The sequence below is a fragment of the Myotis brandtii genome, unplaced genomic scaffold, assembly GCF_000412655.1.
Source record: "Myotis brandtii unplaced genomic scaffold, ASM41265v1 scaffold154, whole genome shotgun sequence".
Classification (NCBI taxonomy): domain Eukaryota; kingdom Metazoa; phylum Chordata; class Mammalia; order Chiroptera; family Vespertilionidae; genus Myotis; species Myotis brandtii.
In genome coordinates, this window is record NW_005355584.1 from 10866059 (window position 1) to 10886604 (window position 20546).

Below are 20546 nucleotides of genomic sequence, written 5' to 3' on the forward strand. Positions count from 1 at the left end.
CCCGCCCCTTCTTCAGATGCCTCCTAAGAAGATGGCCTCCAGACATAAACAAAACCTGGGAGGGTTGAGGCCCAGAAGAGCTTCCGAGGCTTTCCAGGTGGCAGTGGTTCTGGTCCCTGACTGGACAAGTCGGCAGCCACTGGGACCCGGCTATGCCACAGAACCCCAAGGCAGAAAGTCCTGTTTACCCATGAGCCCTCACCAGACTCTCATTCTGAGGCAATTCCTGGGAAGATTTCCGCTGTTTAAATTAAAGGCTACGGTCACTCCACGGCTCCTGCTCGGTGTCCCTCACCTGCAGCACAGCTTTCCTTACAGAATCAGCTCTGTCGTAGCTCCAGGAGGGGGCTCCTGCCGTTCAGCCCACACACGGCTCCCTCTGTGACCTTTCTATGCCCTCAGCACGCAGGGCCCCGCCCCACGTCCCACCTGGCAACCTGCGAACCTGGCGTGTTGCCAGGTTCCCACAGCAGCGGGTGTTTCATGGATCTTAGTTTTTCTCTCTAGCCAGGCTGTGAAGTGGGAAAGTGACGGGCGTTCCTCAAGCACAGGTTTTTGTAGTGTCTGGTTCCTCACTCACCCAGCAGCCTATCGTTGAATATGGCTGCTCATGGAGCTTGCTCTGGTCAGAGGAATCCAAAAGCTAGAGCTCCCAGAAGTTACAGTTTTCCTTCTAACTTCACCAGCTGGCTGGTTTCTATATCAGTGCTGTAAGCTGGGCTAATGGGAAACCCTCCCTGAGAGATGGGATGTTTCTCACCTGTTCTGACAAATCAGGGAGAGAGGCCAGCCCCCACTTAGGGTGGATTTGAGGAAGAGGGGTCCTGGTTCGAAGGACACAGACAGGCAGCCTTCTCTTGGGGAGGCCTGACCTTGACACAGCTAAGCAAGCCTTTTCTTTTGAGTCATCTGGAGGGATCTACATTTTTTTGTTTTGTTCTGGATGAACAACATATTTTACTATCAGTCAGATTTCTATATTTACAAAGCATGACAATCATGTCTATTTATATTAACAGGATGGCTGGTAGCCTTTCAGCTTTTAGCCATTTTCTTTCTCTACAATAAACAGAAATAAAGGGCAGTAGATAAACTGAAGTGAACAAAAGCATGACAGGTCTGCAAGCCAGTACCAGTAACGAGTTACAATTATTTCAGCTACTTCATCAGGAAAAGGAAAAGGCAAAGGAATTGTAGGATCTGTTGCGGCCACCCTGGAAAACCAAACAAAAATCCATGGCAGTGACAGGACACCAGCAGCTGCAGTTTTTCTACCTTGGAGATGGTGGCGTGGCCCAGAATGTCATCAGGAGAGGTGGGCTCCTCAATCCACAGAGGCTTGAACTCGGCCAGCTTTGCCATCCACTCCACTGCCTCGGGCACATCCCAGCGCTGGTTGGCATCCATCATCTGTAAGGAGAGATCCTTCGTGGTGAGGTCTGCCAGTGCTGACCTTGCAGGGCTGTGGCTCCTGGGCAGCAAATGTCACTCGGTGCCACCTGCCAGCAGAGCGAGGGAGCCTGACATTTCTTCTTTTGGAGGATCAGCAAGCAGCCGTAATAAAGGAAGCCAAAGAGCAGCCACAGAGACCAGGGTTTTGGCTCCAGATACTGCAAGTCCTCAAATAACATCACGACATTATAATGTTGAGAAGCTGTAGGAATTTAACTCTTGTTTATATCAATTAGACTACGGTAAAATTGATTCTGTGATACATCGTTTCACTCAGAGTCACAGACCCTATCAACAACATTGAGGACTTACTGTATCTTCGAAGGAGATGTCCAGAAGGGCCCATGACAGGTGCTCACAGGCCCTGGAGCTCTGACCCAATCTGCATTTAGATGCCACCCGAAAACATTTGTGTTGCAGTGTTCATTGTTTGTAGGAACCGCTTTATCACATTCTGAATCATACGCAGCCAATACTAAGTTTGTTCAATGGTCATTTATAGGTGGCTGGCACGATAATAAATAATCCAAACTCCACCATTAATTTAGCACCTATGCCACTAGGCATTTTATGCATTTTGTCTAATGTTTATAATAACTCTATGAGGCAGTTCATATTAACCCATTTTACAGATAAGAAAACTGATATGCAGAGAAGTAATTTTTCCATGAGTAAGTCAAGTAAATGGTGAGCTCAAGTCTAGGCCTCTCACTCCAAGGGCCTAGCTCTCTGTGTGCAGAGACCCTGCTTGGAAGCCAGGTGCTGGGTATGCAGAAACTAACAAAGGGCTCCTCCATCCCCGACATTATCACGCTTTGAGAAGAGCACAGAAACGGCTATCTCTAGTACAGCAATTTTCAACCTTTTCACCTCTTGGCACACATAAACTAATTACTAAAGTACTGTGGCACAGAAAAAATACAGTTTTTGTTGATCTGACAAAAAAAAGGTATAATTTTGATTTACAAACACACACACACACACACACACACACACACACACACAAAACAGTAATTATCTACCCTTTTTGCTCTAAAGTGACTTTTTAAAAAATCAGATGCTTATGTCCTGGCAGGTGTGGTCCCATGCACCGAAAGGTTGCCAATTCAATTTCCAGTCACGGCACATGCCCAGGTTATGGGCTCGATCCCTGGTAGGGGGCGTGCAGGAAGCAGCCGATCAATGTTTCGCTCTCACATCCATGTTTCTCCCCCTCTCTCTCTCCAAAAAAAAAGACAACAAAAAAAATTAGGTGCCTATACTTTGTATATAAGGATTTCTGGCACCAAGAATTAACCAATCAGATGCTACCTTATGTGACGTGGGGCAACTCTATTATATGACCTATATATTTATGGTTCAAAACAGGGCACTTACACCCAACAGCTACTGTTTGGTTGGCTGTTGTCATATTTTTACTTGACAGTCCAAGGGAAGAGAGGTCAGTATCCCTGACTAAATAGTCAGGTATTGAAAGTTTTAACAATTCTTGCAGCACACAGGTTGAAAACCGTTATGCCATGTGGTAAGAGTGCCCTCATGAAACATTATGAGACCCAGAAGACAGTACACACAGAATCAATCCTATACAATAAAAGGCTAATATCAAATCGACTGATGAAACAACTGGTGGCTATGATGCGCACTGACCATCAGGGGGCAGACGCTCAATGCAGGAGCTGCTCCTTGGTGGTCAGTGCGCTCCAACAGGGGGAGAGCTGCTCAGCCAGAAGCTGGGCTCACGGCTGGGTAGTGCAGTGGCAGTGTCGGCAGCGCTAAAGATGTCTGACTGCCAGCTTAGGTCTGCTCAGGGCCTAAGCTGGCAGTCAGACTTCCCCCGAGGGCTCCAGGACTGCGAGAGGGCACAGGCCGGGCTGAGGGACCCCCCCCCTGAGTGCACGAATTTCATGCACTGGGCCTCTAGTGATTATAAATAATTTTGATGAGGATGACCTCATAAGACAAAAGTAGCATTAACTCATGTATAAATAATAGGACATCTGATCCTAGGTCAAGGACTCCAAACTTCTATTTTAACTTAGGAAATAAGTCTCTAAAACTTCATAAAAACATCTTATTGTGACTTCTTTTTATAAAAATACTAAAGGCCCAGTGCACAAATTCATGCACCTTGAAAGGAACTGTGGGTTGCGAGGCTGTGGTGGACACGGGCAGGTCTCGGCCCATCCTCCACACCCCCACCAGGCACCTCCTGTTGTGGCCCCCTTCCCCTGTCTGCCAGCAGCCCCGCTCCCACCACCGCTCCCATGCACTGATGGTGCAAAGCAATTGGGGCCAGCACCCTCAGCGGGTGCGAGTGGAGGTTGCTGCCCCGATCACCCCTGAGGGCTTCTCCACCGCTGACAGCACCAAGCAATCCGCACCGGTGCAGCAGCGGGTGCGAGCAGGGCCAGCGCCAGCAGCAGGTGTGAGTGACACGTGGGAGCAAAAAATGTTCAGTAACCACCACAGGCTCACCTGATGACAGCGACCAGCACCCCGCCTTTTATGACTTCCTTTTATAAAAATATTTTATACATAATAAGAAATGTTTTTAAAACTACACAGTTAGGAATACTGGTCCTTTCATTTACCTCAGTAAAAGTTCCAGCATTTCTTCAACAATAGCTCCCTGAGACGCACTTATCTAATGAGCTAGGAGTTGGTTGGACTTGTTAAGACGGGAGATCAAATGTTTGACACACTGGGGAGCCAATGGGAGGCCTGTATCTCAGCTGCATTCATATTAGCAAGAAACCCTAATCTTGATCTGAACTAGTTCTGCAGAATAAGAAAATTTTAAACTATCAGCCCCCTCCATTGTGTGGGGTTTTCTTTTAAAGAGTTCACCTACTATAACAAGACCACAAAGCTGTACTTCCTCTGGCATTCAGCTTTAAAGTTCCCAATGTTTTTTAATCTTTGCTTGAAATGAATTGTAGTTTGGCCCTGGACAAAGGCTTCCCGTAAGACGGCTTGTTTCTCAGTGGGAGGAGAGGATATTTACCAAAGTCTTCTCAGGTCCAATCATGTTTCTGATGAGTCGGCATCTGCGGATATCATCCTGGAGATCGGCACCAACTTTCACCTTAAACCTGTAAAATCAATTCGGTTTGATAGTTCATGTCCCTGGCTTAGGAAAGATATCTGGATTTCCTGCAGAAGTGACCGTCTCTGTCAATAATTCACAGATCACATTCTCTAGTAACTTCCTGCTCTTTCCTCATCAATCTTCAGACAAATCACTTGGAAAAAAAACACACAAAAAAACCTGTTTTTCCAAGTAAAGAACGGTATCTCTTTACTCACCATCAGGTCAATGACCGTCAATTACCTGCTGACCTAAAGTGGGAAGGAACTTGAGAGAGCAGTTAGATCTTTACTAACACTAACTGGGTGTTTGCTGCGCCATGAAAAAGAATTAAGAACGCAAAAGCCACAGACTTGAAGAGGAGAGGAGGGGTCTGGGAAGGAGTGCTGAGTAAGCCATCCTGTTAGCTCCCGAATGAAGAGTACTCATGATAAAACACCCTTCTCTACATGGTCCTTTATAAGGGCTTCCTACTCAATCAACTCAGTGAGAGGCGGACCCCGCGCTGCAGGGGCCTGAGATGTGGGGGTTGAAGTGATTTGGTCACATAATCACTTGCAGCAGCAGAGGTCTCCTTGACATCACAGCTGGCCACGTTAGGAGCTTCCTTCATCTGTTTGGACACTCAACTACTCTTGAGACCTGGGTCCCCATACTGTTCCCCATGACTCTGCCGAAGCTGTTGTCTTGCTTTGCCAGGGGAGGCACGGTCGGCGGGAGTGTGACACTGCCATGCGGGAGAGGGGCCACCACCACGGTGAGGCCGGCATCCTCTCCCGGGCTCTCCAGGCTCGGCCCTGCACACTCAACATCCAGGCTGCTGCTCCAGAAGAACCTCTCCTTTCCACGCCGCCTACCCTCTGTGCCAACAAAGCCCCCGTGCAGAACACGCACACGCAGGCATCTGCTGCCAATTCTCTCCCCTCCGCTCGGCACTAGACACATTTCCATCCCAGGTGGGAGCGTCAGCTTCTGGATGCAGCTTCCTGGGGTGGGGGCCTCTGCAAGCTCTCCTCAGCCTGCCCTGGCTCACCAGCTACGACTGCTCCAGGCTCTCCTGGTTACGTGCAGAGAGGGAACGGGGCAGCATTTGCTGAGCACCTGCTAGGAATCCTGACTGTGCTGGTCTTTTTCAGATACAGCAACTCTGAGGGGAACCATGCGTTAATATTATTCCTGCCCTAGCCGGTTTGGCTCAGTGGATAGAGCGTCGGCCTGCGGACTGAAGGGTCCCAGGTTCGATTCCAGTCAAGGGCATGTACCTTGGTTGCGGGCACATCCCCAGTAGGGGGTATGCAGGAGGCAGCTGATCGATGTTTCTCTCTCATCGATGTTTCTAACTCTCTATTCCTCTCCATTCCTCTCTGTAAAAAATAAATAAAATATATTTAAAAATTAAAAAATATATATTATTCCTTATTTACAGGCAGAGAGAACATGAGGTTCAGAGAAGTTGAGCAACTTGCCCATGATCACACAGCAAGCACTTGCAGGCGATGAGGGAAAAAGGTAAGATTTGATTCAGAATTCATCACATTTCTAAGCCTCTTCCCACTGCATCATGCTGCCTCCTTCAAGTTCTCACTCCCCCATCCTGTATTTAGCTGAGCAGTTCACAAGCATTCAGCCCTCTCAAACACACACATCACCCAGGGGTCTTGTTAAAAGGAAGATTCCGACCCAGCGGGTCTGGGGGGAGGCCTGGGAGTCTGCATTTCTGACCACCCAGGGGAGGCTGATGCACTTGTCCCACAGACCACACCTTGAGCAGCAAGTGGCCAGGTGGCCAGACTGACTGAGAACCATGGAAAACCTGGTGACTTATCCCAGCAAGCGAGCCTCCTTGAGCTGCACTGATGCTCACGGTGACTAGATTAAGAGATGATGGTCTGTATTCTGCACTGGGTCAGGATCCAGAGCCACTGACAGCCAGGTTATCCAGAGGAAGATCCTAGGCCGCCAGGGCTCCACAACCACACAGGAGGGAGACAGGAGAGAAGAGGAAAGGGTGATTCTGGAGAGGACACAGCCCAGGGGCAGAGAAGGGCTATCTCAGGAACCAGACCCCTGGGAACTCTGAAGATTTGGGACCAGTGACTGGAAGTTACATGGAAACAAAGAGCTCACGACATTGAAGCTCTTCCTAACACGCGAAGCCCTCCAACCACGCAAAAGTGCCTTATAAAGTTACGCTTGCTGCTTCTGAAGGTTTTCAAGTAAAAGCTGAATCAGCGCTTGTTACTGATAGTGAAGCGTGGATTTCTCGGAATCTGCTTACACCGATTGGTGCTTGAAACCAGCGATCCCCAAGGTCTCTTTCAACTCTGATGTTCTAAGATTCCAATTAGGACTCATGTCTCATCTTTGAAAAAAGAGCCTGGCTTAGGCTGAAACATCTCTTAGATGTCCCTACACGCCCGACTGCTCCTGGGAGAACCCTGGCCTCCTTAGTGCCCTTTGATCCTGGCTCCTCTCCATTGCCGAGCCTCTCGTGCTGCCAAGTGGAAAGGTCAAGTTCATTACCACACAAATAAGTTACCTGGTCCAGCCGCCCTTCAGTGCCTCGGTGCAGAGCTGCGGGGAGAAGAGCACAGCCATCACCAGACACTGAAAAGCTCTCTTGGTCTAACGAGCACCTCAGTCATTTCTGATCTGGTCCCACAAATGCTGTGGCTGCAGCAGGAACCAGAAGGACAGCCATGTGTTGTTTAAATTCAGAGCAGAAACAGCTTAGCCAACAGCGTGACTCTTTGTATTTGCAGGGTGACTTTCTTTCCTCGTGTCTATGGGAACCATTTCTTTCACTGTCACAACACTCCTGCAGGAGGAATGGAGCATTCATATCCCTCTTTTTAAAGCTCTAATATTTTGTAGCATCCACGGAACTAGTGGGTGTAAGAGTAAGAAACGGAATCTAGTCTCCCTCACTTTCTCTCAGCTGTGGGTGAGTATAGTATGAGGGGAAAGAGTGGTAAGTCAGCCATACGATGATTGCACGCCATGTGCCAGGCACTGTGCTGCGAGCACTACACAACTTACGGCATTTTTCTGAATCCTCAAAACCCCCCTTGAGGTAAAAGACTGTTTCCCCATCTCACAGTGAGGAAACTGAGGCTCAGCTAGATTGCGTGTACCACTGCACACGGTTACGCTGCTGCCTCTGCTTGGGAATCAAATCCTAGGCTGTCGCCTTTCAGAACCTGAGGTGGGAGTCACTGGCCACAGAGTCCCAGCCTGTGTCCCCGTCCTCTGTCAGAGTCCCATGTCCCCAATGTGAATGGTGCTGCTTTTGCTCAAGTATAAGTACTTCCAGAATGAGGCCTTGGAGTCGTAAGGATTTAGAAAGGCTAACAAGAAAATATTAAAACCCTTCCAGAAAGCCAGGAGTATAAATCCTGTCTACCAAGCCAGGTTCAAATACTCACCTGCTTCAGCGTGTCGTCCGAGTACCCCAGCCAGGCGCACGAGGTGGTGTAGGCAGGGTAGCCATGCGTTAGCATTTGCTCTTCTGTGGAAACACGACGCTTGTCCACAGTTTGTTCTTCCCAGGGACCTTCAGAATTAGATTGCCTGTAGCTAAGCTGCTGCCCCTCAGAGAATCTCCTTCTGATCCTGAGCCCAGCCCTCAGTCCAGCCCCTGGCCACATGCAGGATCATGCACATTCTAAGGATGTGAAGTGGAGGATGGGGATGTGGGTGAGGGGTTAGGGGTCATATAAGGGGTCAGGAGTCCCTCTAGCCAAAGGCCTTCCTGTACAGTCACACTCAGGAGGCTTCTTCATCCAGACTCAACTGGCTGCTGGGCCTGAGGCATTTGGGAGGACAATGTGAACGAACACCCAAGGGGCAGGGACACTCAAAAGTAAACAATGATAACAAATGTAATGAAGGAAATTTTCTCACAACCCACCTCTCTCTTTTTTACCAACTTGACCTTCCTGCAGGATTTCTGGAAAAAGTAAAAAGCACCATCACTCTCCTAGACAACAGATGTTGCACACACGACGTTGTTTACACCAACATCAGCATGTGCAGAAAGCTTCCCGTTCCATCACTCACCATAGGCTTCCTCCTCCGTCAGGACGTCGGTGATGTACCTGAAATCGATGCAGGACAGCAGCGTCCGGGGATCCTGGCAGCGTGACAGGAGGGGGAGAAGGTCCAAATCAATTCACAAGCGGATTATGTTTCTAAGAATCTGCTTACACTGATACTTGGGGCTTATCCTTTCCCAGAAAGGGCCTTTGGGATTTGTGTTATGTTGTTTGATTCTGTCATCCCTTGGTGTAGAGTCCCTCCGAGGACCATCGCTGCCTCCTGATGAAGTCCTTAAGGCCCTCATGCTCCACTGGCCCCTTGCTCCTTCCCCGTCTCTCCTTTCCCTTGAAACCTAGACTCCCCATTCCAGGCTTCTGGAAAGAGGACGGGGCGTGAGGCAAGCACTCGGCACAAGTTAAATGGATAGATGAGCGCAGTCACTCTATATGTCACTGCTCCACCCTTCAGGGCTGACCGTGATACTGGAGCAGCTTAGAGGGAGAGGAAAGAAGGCTGGTCTCCAAGCCAGGCCCCTCAGGGTCAGTGCCCACTGTTTATTAGCAGCAGAACCTTGGGCAGGTTCCTCTCCTGTCAAACAGGGGCAGTTCACTGCACTGACAGGAACAGAGGGGATTAACCATGCGAGTGCCCTGCCTGCTGACTGCCTGGATGGTCACTGGCTGTGCTGTCCCCACCCCTTCCTGCCCAGGCTCAGGGCTCTGGCCACACAGGGAGGCAGACATTCAGCTAGGCCTCTGGCTGAGACCTCCCTCATTCCAATCAACTGTCACGTGGGAAGCAACCCGTAGCTTCCCCACTCGGGTTTTACTGTAACGAATAATGCTCCACTATAACCGTTAAAAATCATAAAAGCGCTTTCAACGCTGAGATTCTTCTTTTAAGAGTACTGGCATTGAAAGAAGGGATGGGATCCAAAAGAATGGGAAGTCCACAGGTGGGATTTCAAGCACCTCGGGTCATTCAGTTTTGAGGGCCTCTTCCTGCATCCCTCTGAAAGGCTAACCTTGAGCCTGAAGGTCTATATCCATCCCTTCAGGTGGTGCCCCCAGGCCACCCACAACCATGACAGAGAGATGATATGATAGCCTCCTGTCTCTTTTCTCCTTAACTGTGATGGCACATTGTAACCAGGGTCTCCCTTTGTTGACTACCAGAATCTCAGCGACCATCCGAGGCATCACCCTGAGGCAGCTCGTGCTCAGAGAAGTTAAGTGACATGCCCAGGGTCACCCAGCCACTACGTGGTAGAGCCCGGGTTCAAAGCCAGGTCTGCCTGATGCTGAAGAAGCACACCCCTCTTATACACAGGTGGAGGAGAAAGGAGAGCGAGGTGTGTATCCTCAAATTCAGTGGGTGGCTCCCGTCCTGCTGGAATCACAATAGTCTCAACAGTCACTTTCTGTTGAAGTCCAAGTGACCAAATAGTATCTTAATAATATCTTGCTCTTCAGGGTTTGTAAAGCACTTTTCTCATTTGGTCTTTGAAACAATTCTATTCGGTTCCCAGAGAAGTTATGATCATCCCCTTATCATAGTTAGAAAACGGAGGCTCCGAGAATTTGCATTATATGTGAAAGCTCCGCAGTTGCAGGGGCGGGGGGCGGGGCTAACTCAGTGCTTCCCACCCTGCCTGCAGGGGCCACAGCTGTTACTGGTTTCATGCTTTATCATCACTATAGTGGTCCATAGACAGTCCTAAGTATATTTACTGATTATCTAAAGGCAAATAATCCATGAAATCCATTTCATTTACAGAAACAAATATAATGTGAAAGAATGTACTTACCATGTCAACAAGTAATTTCCACAGAGGCTTGAAGAAAAAAAAGAAAGATTTGTAAAACATGTATCAAATAAATGCGAATTCACCTTATCAAACACCTGCCCACCTACCCACCAGTCTCAAATGCTCCCACCTAACACTTCACCTCTGCTGTCCCCCTTCTTTCTCAGCCCTTTCTAACTTCTACAATCTAACTTTCTACTTCTACAACCTCCTAGCTACTGCCAACATCTCTAAGGGAGAACAAAATTAAACAAAAGCCTCCATTCCCTTTGGGGGCTGCTGTGTCTTGGTCTTTCAGGCTGCTTGTAGAGCAGTGGTTCTCAACCTTCTGGCCCTTTAAATACAGTTCCTCATGTTGTGACCCAACCATAAAATTATTTTCATTGTTATTTCATAACTGTAATGTTGCTACTGTTATGAATCGTAATGTAAATATCTGATATGCAGGATGGTCTTAGGCGACCCCTGTGAAAGGGTCGTTCGACCACCAAAAGGGTCGCGACCCAAAGGTTGAGAACTGCTGCTATAGACTGAGAAAGACAGGCCTGTCCAGAAGCAAGTATAAGTTTCTTCTTCATGCAGAATTGCACCTTGATGAGACCAGAGAGTGCTCTTGAAATTTCCTGGACAAATAGTTACCAAGTTTTTTTTTCCCCTGCATACTATTTTTTTAACCTCAGTTTCACAAAACTGAGTTCATCAATGGCCTCAATTCATGACAGGATATTAATATCAGCCTCTGTTATTTTTTTTGCTGCTCTGTTTCCTCTCTTCATGTCTCTAGTATAAATAAAACTTATTTTACTGAGCTATTTAAGACTAAGTTACAGCTCAGACCTGTGTGGCTCAGTAGTTGAGCGTCATCCCATGCACTAAGAGATCACAGGTTTGGTTCCTGGTCAGGGCACACGCCTGGGTTGTGGGCTGAATTCACCCCAGTGGGAAGCATGTGGAGGCAGCCAATTGATGGCTGCCTCTTCCTTCCTCTCTCCCTCTTCCTCTCTCTCTAAAATCAATAAAAACATATTTCTTTAGCCGTAGCCGGTTTGACTCAGTGGATGGAGCGTCGGCCTGAGGGGTCCCGGGTTCGATTCCGGTCAAGAGCATGTACCTTGGTTGCGGGCACATCTCCAGTAGGGAGAGTGCAGGAGGCAGCTGATCAATGTTTCTCTCTCATTGATGTTTCTAACTATCTCTCTCCCTTCCTTCTTAGGCGACCCCTGTGAAAGGGTCGTTCGACCACCAAAGGGGTCGCGACCCACAGGTTGAGAACCGCTTCTGTAGAGGCAGTGTTTATTCCTCTGCTGGCACTGTGCTGCTCCACAGAAGTGCCCCTGAGTGACTTACCTTTCCCTCCTGCTTGGCCCACAGGTCCCACACAGCATTGAGAATGGCCGCCGTAGCCAGATGCACAACACCTTTCTCAGGACCGATCTGGGTAGGAAGCAAAACACACCAGCACGTCTTAGATATTTAGGTCCTCTGACCAGGCTTACATTTCAAGAATTGAAAGGCACTTAAAATACTAAGTTGTGTTTTTTAATAGTGACTAATCTACAGAAAAGTTGCATGAACAGTGCAAAAACCTCATATATATATATATATAGTATATATAGTAAAATATAATATATAAATAAAACTTATTTTACTGAGCTATTTAAGACTAAGTTACAGCTCAGACCTGTGTGGCTCAGTAGTTGAGCGTCATCCCATGCACTAAGAGATCACAGGTTTGCTTCCTGGTCAGGGCACACGCCTGGGTTGTGGGCTGAATTCACCCCAGTGGGAAGCATGTGGAGGCAGCCAATTGATGGCTGCCTCTTCCTTCCTCTCTCCCTCTTCCTCTCTCTCTAAAATCAATAAAAACATATTTCTTTAGCCGTAGCCGGTTTGACTCAGTGGATGGAGCGTCGGCCTGAGGGGTCCCGGGTTCGATTCCGGTCAAGAGCATGTACCTTGGTTGTGGGCACATCTCCAGTAGGGAGAGTGCAGGAGGCAGCTGATCAATGTTTCTCTCTCATTGATGTTTCTAACTATCTCTCTCCCTTCCTCTCTGTAAAAAATCAATAAAATATATTTTTTAAAAAAAACAAACATATTTCTTTAAAAAGGAGTAAGTTGCAGACATCATGCCCCTTTAATCCTACTTACTTCAGTGTGTAGTTCCTAAAAACAAGGATGTTTCTCTTACAAAACCATAGTACAATGATCAAATTCAGGGACTAGAACATTAATAGAAATCTATTACCTAAGAGGCAGCTCATAATCAATTTCACCTGGCTGAAATCACGGTTTGATTCCTAGTCAGGACACATGCCCAGGGTTGTGGGCTCGATCCCCAGTGAGGGGCATGCAGAAGGCAGCTGATCAATGATTCTCTCTCATCATTGATGTTTCTATTTCTCTCTCCCTCTCTCTTCCTCTCTGAAATCAATACAAATATAGAGAGAGAAATAGAAACATCAATGATGAGAGAGAATCATTGAGTGGCTGCCCCCTGCATACCCCCCACTGGGGATCGAGCCCGCAACCCAGGCATGTGCCCTTGGCCGGAATCGAACCTGGGACCCCTCAATCCGCAGGCCGACGCTCTATCCACCGAGCCAAGCCAGCCAGGGCCAAATATATATTTTTTAAAAATCAAATTTCACCAATTGTCCCAATAATGTACTTTATTTTATTCACATATTGCATTTAGTTGTCATGTCTCTTTAGTCTCTTTTTATCTGGAATAATTTTTCTTCTTATTTTAAAAATGCTATTGACATTTTTAAAGGGTACAGGCAATCGATGCATATACAGTCCCTCAATTTGGGTTGATCTGGAGTTCCTTCGTGATTAGATTCAGTTTGAACATTTTTGGCACAAATTCTACATACGTGATGTTGTCATTTGTTTTTCTGTTAGGGCTTTCAACTTTCAACACTTGGGTAAGTTATTGTCCATTAGGCTTCTGCACTGGGAGGTTACCATGTTCCCTTTCTATGTAAGGGGATTAATATTGCCCCCAACATTTTAACACTCATTGAAATTCTTGCCTCAAACAATTATAGTTACAATGATTGTCTAATGTTATCATTCCTTTTATACTAGTTTGTATTCTATTGTAATGGTTGTTTGTTTATTATCCAAATGAACTCATGGATTCCCATGTTACTCAATGAGTTACAAGCCATTACTACCATATTTATTTTGATGCTTGAATTGTCCCAGATTTGGCCACTGGGGACTTCTTCAAGAGGATGCCTTTCAAAGCAAGTTTAACTTTGCAGAAGTTACAAATGAAATGGGAGGCAGTGTGAAAGGGCTTCTCTTTGCCTTTCTCTATTCATGGACTGAAGGCTGAGCAGGGTTAGGGAAAGACAGAGCTGGTGTAGGAGGCCAGGGCAAGGTCCTCGTTACTGGACTGATCTTAATGTGACAGAATCCTTTCTCTGGGAACCTCACTTTTTTCATACCTTGAACTTAGGGTTCAAATTAAGGTCTATACACATAAAAGGTGCTCTGGTCTCTGTCTTCTTAACTTTGCTCTTCTCTTATGTTTCTGTCCTCACATGATCTCTCCCTCAGAAAGGCTGCCCATTCAGCACTTCATCCTCCAGAGGGTCTAGGCTACTTCTTCCCATTCAGGGAGTGGAGATGAAGTCCAGAAGAGCAGAGATAGCTATCAGATCCAGATCCAAGTCTTACAGAAAGGAATCAATTACCTCAAAACACCGGATATCTAAATGGTTCAAGTCCTAATTTACCTGAACAAAATGTTTCACATTTTTCACAATCAAAGGACAACTTAGTACTGTTTTTATAGAAGCGTTTTACAAAACAGACCCCTTACCCATCTGAGTTGCCCATCACTCGTGAGCTGTCTGTAGAAACCTCTGAAGTCACCAACAATGTCCTCAAGGTCCTTGTTAAGCACATGGTGGGCCAGAGCATTCACAGCACAGACAACTGTAAAAAAGGATGTAGTTCTTATGTATGTTTTGGTATGAATTCAACAAATTAAGACATGCAAGCACCACAAACAAACTAATGTTGGCATTTTATGAAAATAATTTTAAGTAAAAAAGGTACATGCTTTTAAAAATTGCCCCATATGGCTTCTGTGGTTATCACACAAGTAGAACAGCTGTTAATCTGTATACTGAGCTTAATTTCTGAGTTGAGAAAACATTTTGATTGGTTGCCGTGTGAAAAACAGACCGTAGATCTGAAAATGTAAAGCATGTTCCAAAATTATTTTCTTGTTCATTCCGTAAAGTGTCCAGAGAGTTAGATTCAAAACTAAACCTTGTTAGTTTATTGTTCCAAAGGATAAGAAGACTAACTTATAGAATTTTTAAAAACGCCTTTTCATTATTGTCAAGTATAGAAAATATCTTGAATTCACAACATAACACACTATTAAAGATGAAATAAAATGAATTTGCAGTTAGACTAATACATGCAAAATGTTAAAGTACATGAAAACACTAGTCATAAACATTAAGTTGCTTACTATTATTGACTTACTTATAATACATTTTTCATAAGTAATTTGAAGGTTAAAGTTAATTTGGGTCAGCATAATCATCCATTACTTACTTTTGGTGTTTTATTGAAAAGGCTTTATTTTGTTATTTCAGATGAAAAATAAGTGAAGTAACAAATTGAATGGGAATTTCTTTCTATCCTTTGCTCAGCCTATAAAATACTTCATCTATGTGTAAATGAGAAAGAAATTTTCTGTAAGCTTACTGTGTTACAAGGAACTTAACCAAAATAATCAGATCATCAACTTAGGCCCAAAGCAATTAATTTATCAGAAAAAATTTTTATAAGCTTGTTTGGTGTTACCATTGCTTCAATATTAAAATTCTCGGGTCATTTACTAGGATGATTGTTGAGGTACTGTTTTACTATGAATCATATCCTGGGAGAAAGACCTTTGAAAGTATTTGAAACATGCTCTTAGGACATACATGGCCCCTGGGTTAAAAAGCTCTCAGATGATTATGTACTTGTTCTCATATGGAGCATCAGGGCTGAACCAACCGTCCTGTGTTTCCTAGGGTTTTTGTTAATGGGATAAGGAATCATTATAGTGCAGATATTCATACCCTACTGTTGCGAGAAGACAGAATCCTTCAGCCCTTGATAGTTGGTGCTCTTGCATTAAAGCCATTTGAAGAGAGTGACTCAGAGAGAGGTGTACCATTATCTACATCAAACCTTCGTCTCACCGATGAGATGGTTGCTAGAAATCACTGACGGAAGCACACCTCTGGTTTGTGTCACAAAGACAAGAGCATTTAACTAAAGCTAAGGATGATCTCATCTTTACAGCTCTAAGAGATGCACAAGCAACACTGATATATTCACCTATAGCAGTGATTTTCAACCTTTTTCATCTCATGGCACACATAAACTAAATACTAAAATTATGCGGCACACCAAAAAGTATACTATATGTTTTGCTGATCTGACCAAAAAGAAATAGGCAAAATGTTGATTCATTCATATTGTTGTGTTGGCTGTTGTCATTTTTTAATTTGACAATCTAAGAGAAAAGAGGTCAGTGCCCCTGAATAAATAGTCAGGTATTGCATGTTTTAAAAATTCTTGCAGCACACCAATGTGTGGCACTCCAGCTGAAAATTGGTGGATGTTACTTGCTCAAACTGAGGCCACTGCAAGAAGTTAACTAAGTTTGATGCATTCGATAAAAATTTGGGTTGTGGTAGTCTGATTCCAGTGTGGGGAAAAAGTCCACTTCAGGTTTGAATGTCTGATGCAATAGCTGGGAAATTCATCTGGAAAAAAAAATGGCCCTTGAAGGCAGCTTCTTGCTGACTAAACTCAGGGCTCCTCTGCTGTACTACATCACTCAGGACTCAATTCACGGACCTTCCACCATGGGAAGGACAACCATGGCTTCTGAGCCTGAGTGCTGATGGGAACCCTTAAGGCTGCTTTTGGTCTCTAAAAATTCCTTCTTTTCCTTTTCTTACTTAAAAACAACTGTATTGGTCTATTCAATACATTAAAAAAAAAAAAACAAACGTAATCCACCCTCCCTCCCCCCCTCTCTCTCCATACACACACACACACACACACACAGGCACTCTCTTCCTGGTAATGAGGAAAGGCTATTTTCTTTCTCTTTTTTGGATCATAAAAGAATGATTAGGTAAGTAATCTGATAAAAGATGCAGGAGAAATGTGATGAGCTCATGGGATTTTTTTCATCTTTAATGTGAATACCCTGTAACACATTCCGTGAAACTACAGTGAGTCACCTGATTTATGTAGCAAGGCTAAAGTTAAAATGGATTCTGTCATGTTGTGGTCTGAAAAAGGCAGAAGCCAACAACATCACCACAAAAGAGCCACTTAGTAAAGTCGTAAGGAGATGGAAATCCACTTACCCCTGCCTGAGAAGTCTATCAGGACAGCCGGGTGGGGTGGGCTTGGAGGAGGGGAGAGACTGTGCAGTCCCTAAAGCGCTGAACTCAGCAACTAGCCCAGAAGAGCCTCGTGTCTGTGCTAGGAGCGTGCAATGTGCACAGAGTCCCTCCACTGTAAGCGAGTCAGCAGAGTTCAAAGTCTTGGCTGTTAACAGAGAGTGGTTACAATGGCTTGCCCCAGAACGTATTTTGTAACCTTGCTGAGTTATATGCAACCCTTGGGGTCGCCCTGTATGGTCTGAAGCATGGAGAAAGCAGGTTCATTAAATGCTCAACTTAAATCAGAGACAAGTCACAGGAGAAGCTGGAAACACAGCTCACAAAGGCATCAAGGTCAGTGGTCACTGCCTCGGGGCTTAATGAAGAGGACAGGGAATTATGCTTAGTCTCTGTCTGGCAAATTCTTGGTTACCCTTCAAGACTCATCTCAGAGCTCCACCACCGCTCTGAAGCCATCTCTGACCCGCCTGGACAAGAAATCAACCCTCTCTCCAAGTGACTTTTTAAAAATAGCTCTTCTAAAAATACAGCTCTCACACTGCACTATTATTTCTTTTGCGTGTCACCCCGAGGAGTTTGTGCATTTCTTCTCCTTAAATGTAGAACTGTCTCCTTTCTCTCTTTTTACTTTTATTTTTTAAATATATTTTTATTGATTTCAGAGAGGAAGGGAGAAGGAGAGAGAGATAGAAACACCAAGGAGGAGAGAGAATCATTGATTGGCTGCCTTCTGCACATCCCCCCACTGGGGATCAAGCCCACACCTGGGCATGTGCCTTGACCGAGAATTGAATGTGACCTCCTGGTTCATAGGTCGATGCTCAACCACTGAGCCATGCCAGCCAGGCTCCTTTCTCTCTTTTAAACATTCTTATCTCCAGCACCTAACTAAGTTCTTAATACACGTGAGCACCGAAGAGGAGTTTGTAGAAGGACTGGCTGATGGTGGGATGGAATGCCCTCTCTGTAGAAAGCTGGAACAGCGGCCACCTTGGTAGTATCCACTTACAGTTCAAGAAAGTTTCCCTTGGTGCTCTCTCTCTCTCTGTCTCTCTTTCTCCCTCCCTTCTTCTCTCCCTCTCCTTTTATCTGCTCAACAATATTAAAATCTTTCAGTGGGGCAAGACTTTGATTCTACAGCTAAGAGTGTTGATGGTGCAAATATCCACCACAGTTAGTGGCTAGTTGAGCAGCTGTCTGGATCTCAATTTCCTTATTCTGAAAACTGAGGGACTCAAGACCACCTCTGAGCTCTGGTCCAGCTCTGAGAGAAGGACAACTAACTCATGGCTTAATGTGCATCCTATACAATCTGCTCTTCCCAGATGAGAGCTCTGACATTGGGCAGGGCCAAAAGGCCTTTTCTGCATGAAGAGCAATGAACTTGAAACCAACTCAGTGTGAAGTATTTTGAAAAATTAGTAGACTCACTGTGCACATCACAATAAGCCTCGCTATGTGAGTGCACATCAGTCCCTCCCATGTCCCTCAGTCACTCGCCTAGTTCAGGTCCTCAAAGCTCTGCAGAGAAATGGACTGAGATGCAAGGAGTGTCCCGTAATCTGTCCATGAGTACAAGGGGAGGGCCAAATTCTGCCACTTTTCATTTCTCCCAGTGAAATGAATAAAGTATAAAAGATTGTTTTTACTCACTTTGAGCAGTAAATACAGAGAAAAATAAGGCCAAACTGGCATCTCAGTGAAATTTAAGCATTCTGGAACCTTAAGAGAATGTTCAACTCACCAACTTCAGTGCCTCTTCCCAGAGTGAAAGTAATTCCATGCCCACTGAGTCCATCTTCCGCATCCGTCTCTAAGACGACATAGGCAGCCGAGTAGTCAGGGTCCGTGTGCTGCAGGGAAAATGTCCCCCACCCACACGACACACACATGAGAAATCTGAAACCTGACCATGACATCACTAAGAGTAGAAAACACAACGGGAGATATGCTAGAAAAGCTCCAATCTGATGGAACCCTGGATAGACCCCAAGGAAAATGCAGGCACTCTCGTTGGACAACAGTGATGTTCTCCTGAAGGAGTCAAGTAATCTTAACAAGTGCACTGTGGACACTTTTCATGCCAGTGTGCAGGTGTGTCTCCTTTGACGGTCAGCTCAATTTTAAGCCCAGGAGTTTCACCCACAGCTATCGGTCAGCTCTTTGAACAGCTATATTCACAATCAGCTTCAAACGGCACATGCCAAGGTTTTAGAAATTCCCGCATAAAATTGGATTTCTCTTCATTGCAACCATTGAGAGCAGGATGTTTTTAAAGTGGGTGTTTTTAAAGTCATGTACCATAATATAAGAAAAGAGACATAAAGATTTTAAAAGGCAGAAAGAACTTAATCTCAGAAGAAATGGCATTCTTTTCAATGTAATAACTTTGTTTAGGTAGTATTTTTAAATGAGAGGCCTATTTTTATAAAACATTTCAGGTACACAAAGAGCACAGGTAAGGTAATGAACATCAGTGTGCCCCCCACCCACTTAAGAAGCACAACGTTAACAGTGTGAACTGGAGTCCTTAGGGACCCATTCTCTTCCCCCACTCAGGTGACAAATCACCATTGTTGTCACATGAATGTTTCTTACTTCCCAGCATGTGTTCACACATTCATACCCATCCTACCTTGTTTTTCTAGTGTAGTCAACTCATCAGTGGACCAAGTGGGGGCAGTGAGGATCCAGTGGGTGACAGGCCTCAGAGACCGGGGCAGAACTCATGTATTTGGGAACCATTGCACTTAGACGGTGGTGGTGGTGGTGATGTTCCTCTATCACTTTCAGTAAGCAAAGCGCCCTGCAGTATTTAGGTAGGAGTCAACGTCGGTGCCTTTACTGCATCTCCAAAGATTGATATTCGCCTAACTCTTTACAGTGACAAGTCCTTTCTAACCACATTTTCAGTCCTTTCACGAGAGCCGCCTCTCACATGATTCAGTTACTAGGAGCTTGTTTCTCTGGCTTCCCAGCCAGACTGTGACTCCCTCATTTCATAGAAGGGCCCAAGAGGTCCAGAGGGATTCAGGGGTCCTCATCCTCAAACTTTTTAAACAGGGGGCCAGTTCACTGTCCCTCAGACCGTTGGAGGGCCGGACTATAGTTTAAAAAAAAACCATGAACAAATTCCTATGCACACTGCACATATCTTATTTTGAAGTAAAAAAACAAAACGGGAACAAATACAATATTTGTATTTGCATGTGGCCCGCGGGCCGTAGTTTGAGGACCCCTGGTAGGGACTTCTCCAGGTCACACAGCAGGCTGTGGCATAGGCAGGATCGCCACCAAAACGCCCAGCACCGGCTTCCCGGTCCCCAACACCAAGTTCTCAGTGCAGAAGCAGCCAGGGTTGTATGCTAGGGTTTTGTTGCTTATTACGCCTTTCTACCCTTTCCAGCAAGATGTGGAGTGTAAATGTAAAAACAGGAATATTCTACGCCAGCAACAATGGAAGAAAAGAAAAAACCCGGGAGGGTGGAACGTTTCTGTTTGCTTTCGCTCCTTTTCCCAGCCGCCCCTTTACAAAACTCTTGCAAAGTTGGGAGCCTCCCAGGGCTGGCGGGGCTCCCCGCGCCTAAGCGGGCCCTGGCATGGGCAAGGCGGGAGGGCACCCGGAGGTCGGTCAGGGCTTACCATGGCGTCCGAGCCGTGGCCCCCGAGTGACGTAGGGAAGCGCACGTCGCGGACGGAGAGCCGGGAGATC

General features: G+C 45.8%; 1 protein-coding gene across 1 annotated transcript in view; it reads right to left on the reverse strand.

Moving 5' to 3' along the window:
* ENOSF1 (enolase superfamily member 1) overlaps nucleotides 1–20540 on the reverse strand; it is a 26386-nt gene extending 5846 nt beyond the window's left edge. The window contains exons 1-11 of the mRNA XM_014535952.1: nucleotides 20477–20540; nucleotides 18579–18687; nucleotides 14224–14339; nucleotides 11736–11822; nucleotides 10389–10415; nucleotides 8603–8675; nucleotides 8454–8492; nucleotides 7969–8051; nucleotides 7083–7117; nucleotides 4460–4547; nucleotides 1276–1410 (exon numbers count right to left, since the gene is read on the reverse strand). Coding sequence (XP_014391438.1) covers nucleotides 1276–1410; nucleotides 4460–4547; nucleotides 7083–7117; nucleotides 7969–8051; nucleotides 8454–8492; nucleotides 8603–8675; nucleotides 10389–10415; nucleotides 11736–11822; nucleotides 14224–14339; nucleotides 18579–18687; nucleotides 20477–20479 — 795 coding nt within the window. The 5' untranslated portion in view covers nucleotides 20480–20540. The remainder of the gene's footprint in view (nucleotides 1–1275; nucleotides 1411–4459; nucleotides 4548–7082; nucleotides 7118–7968; nucleotides 8052–8453; nucleotides 8493–8602; nucleotides 8676–10388; nucleotides 10416–11735; nucleotides 11823–14223; nucleotides 14340–18578; nucleotides 18688–20476) is intronic.
* Nucleotides 20541–20546: the final 6 nt, after the last annotated feature.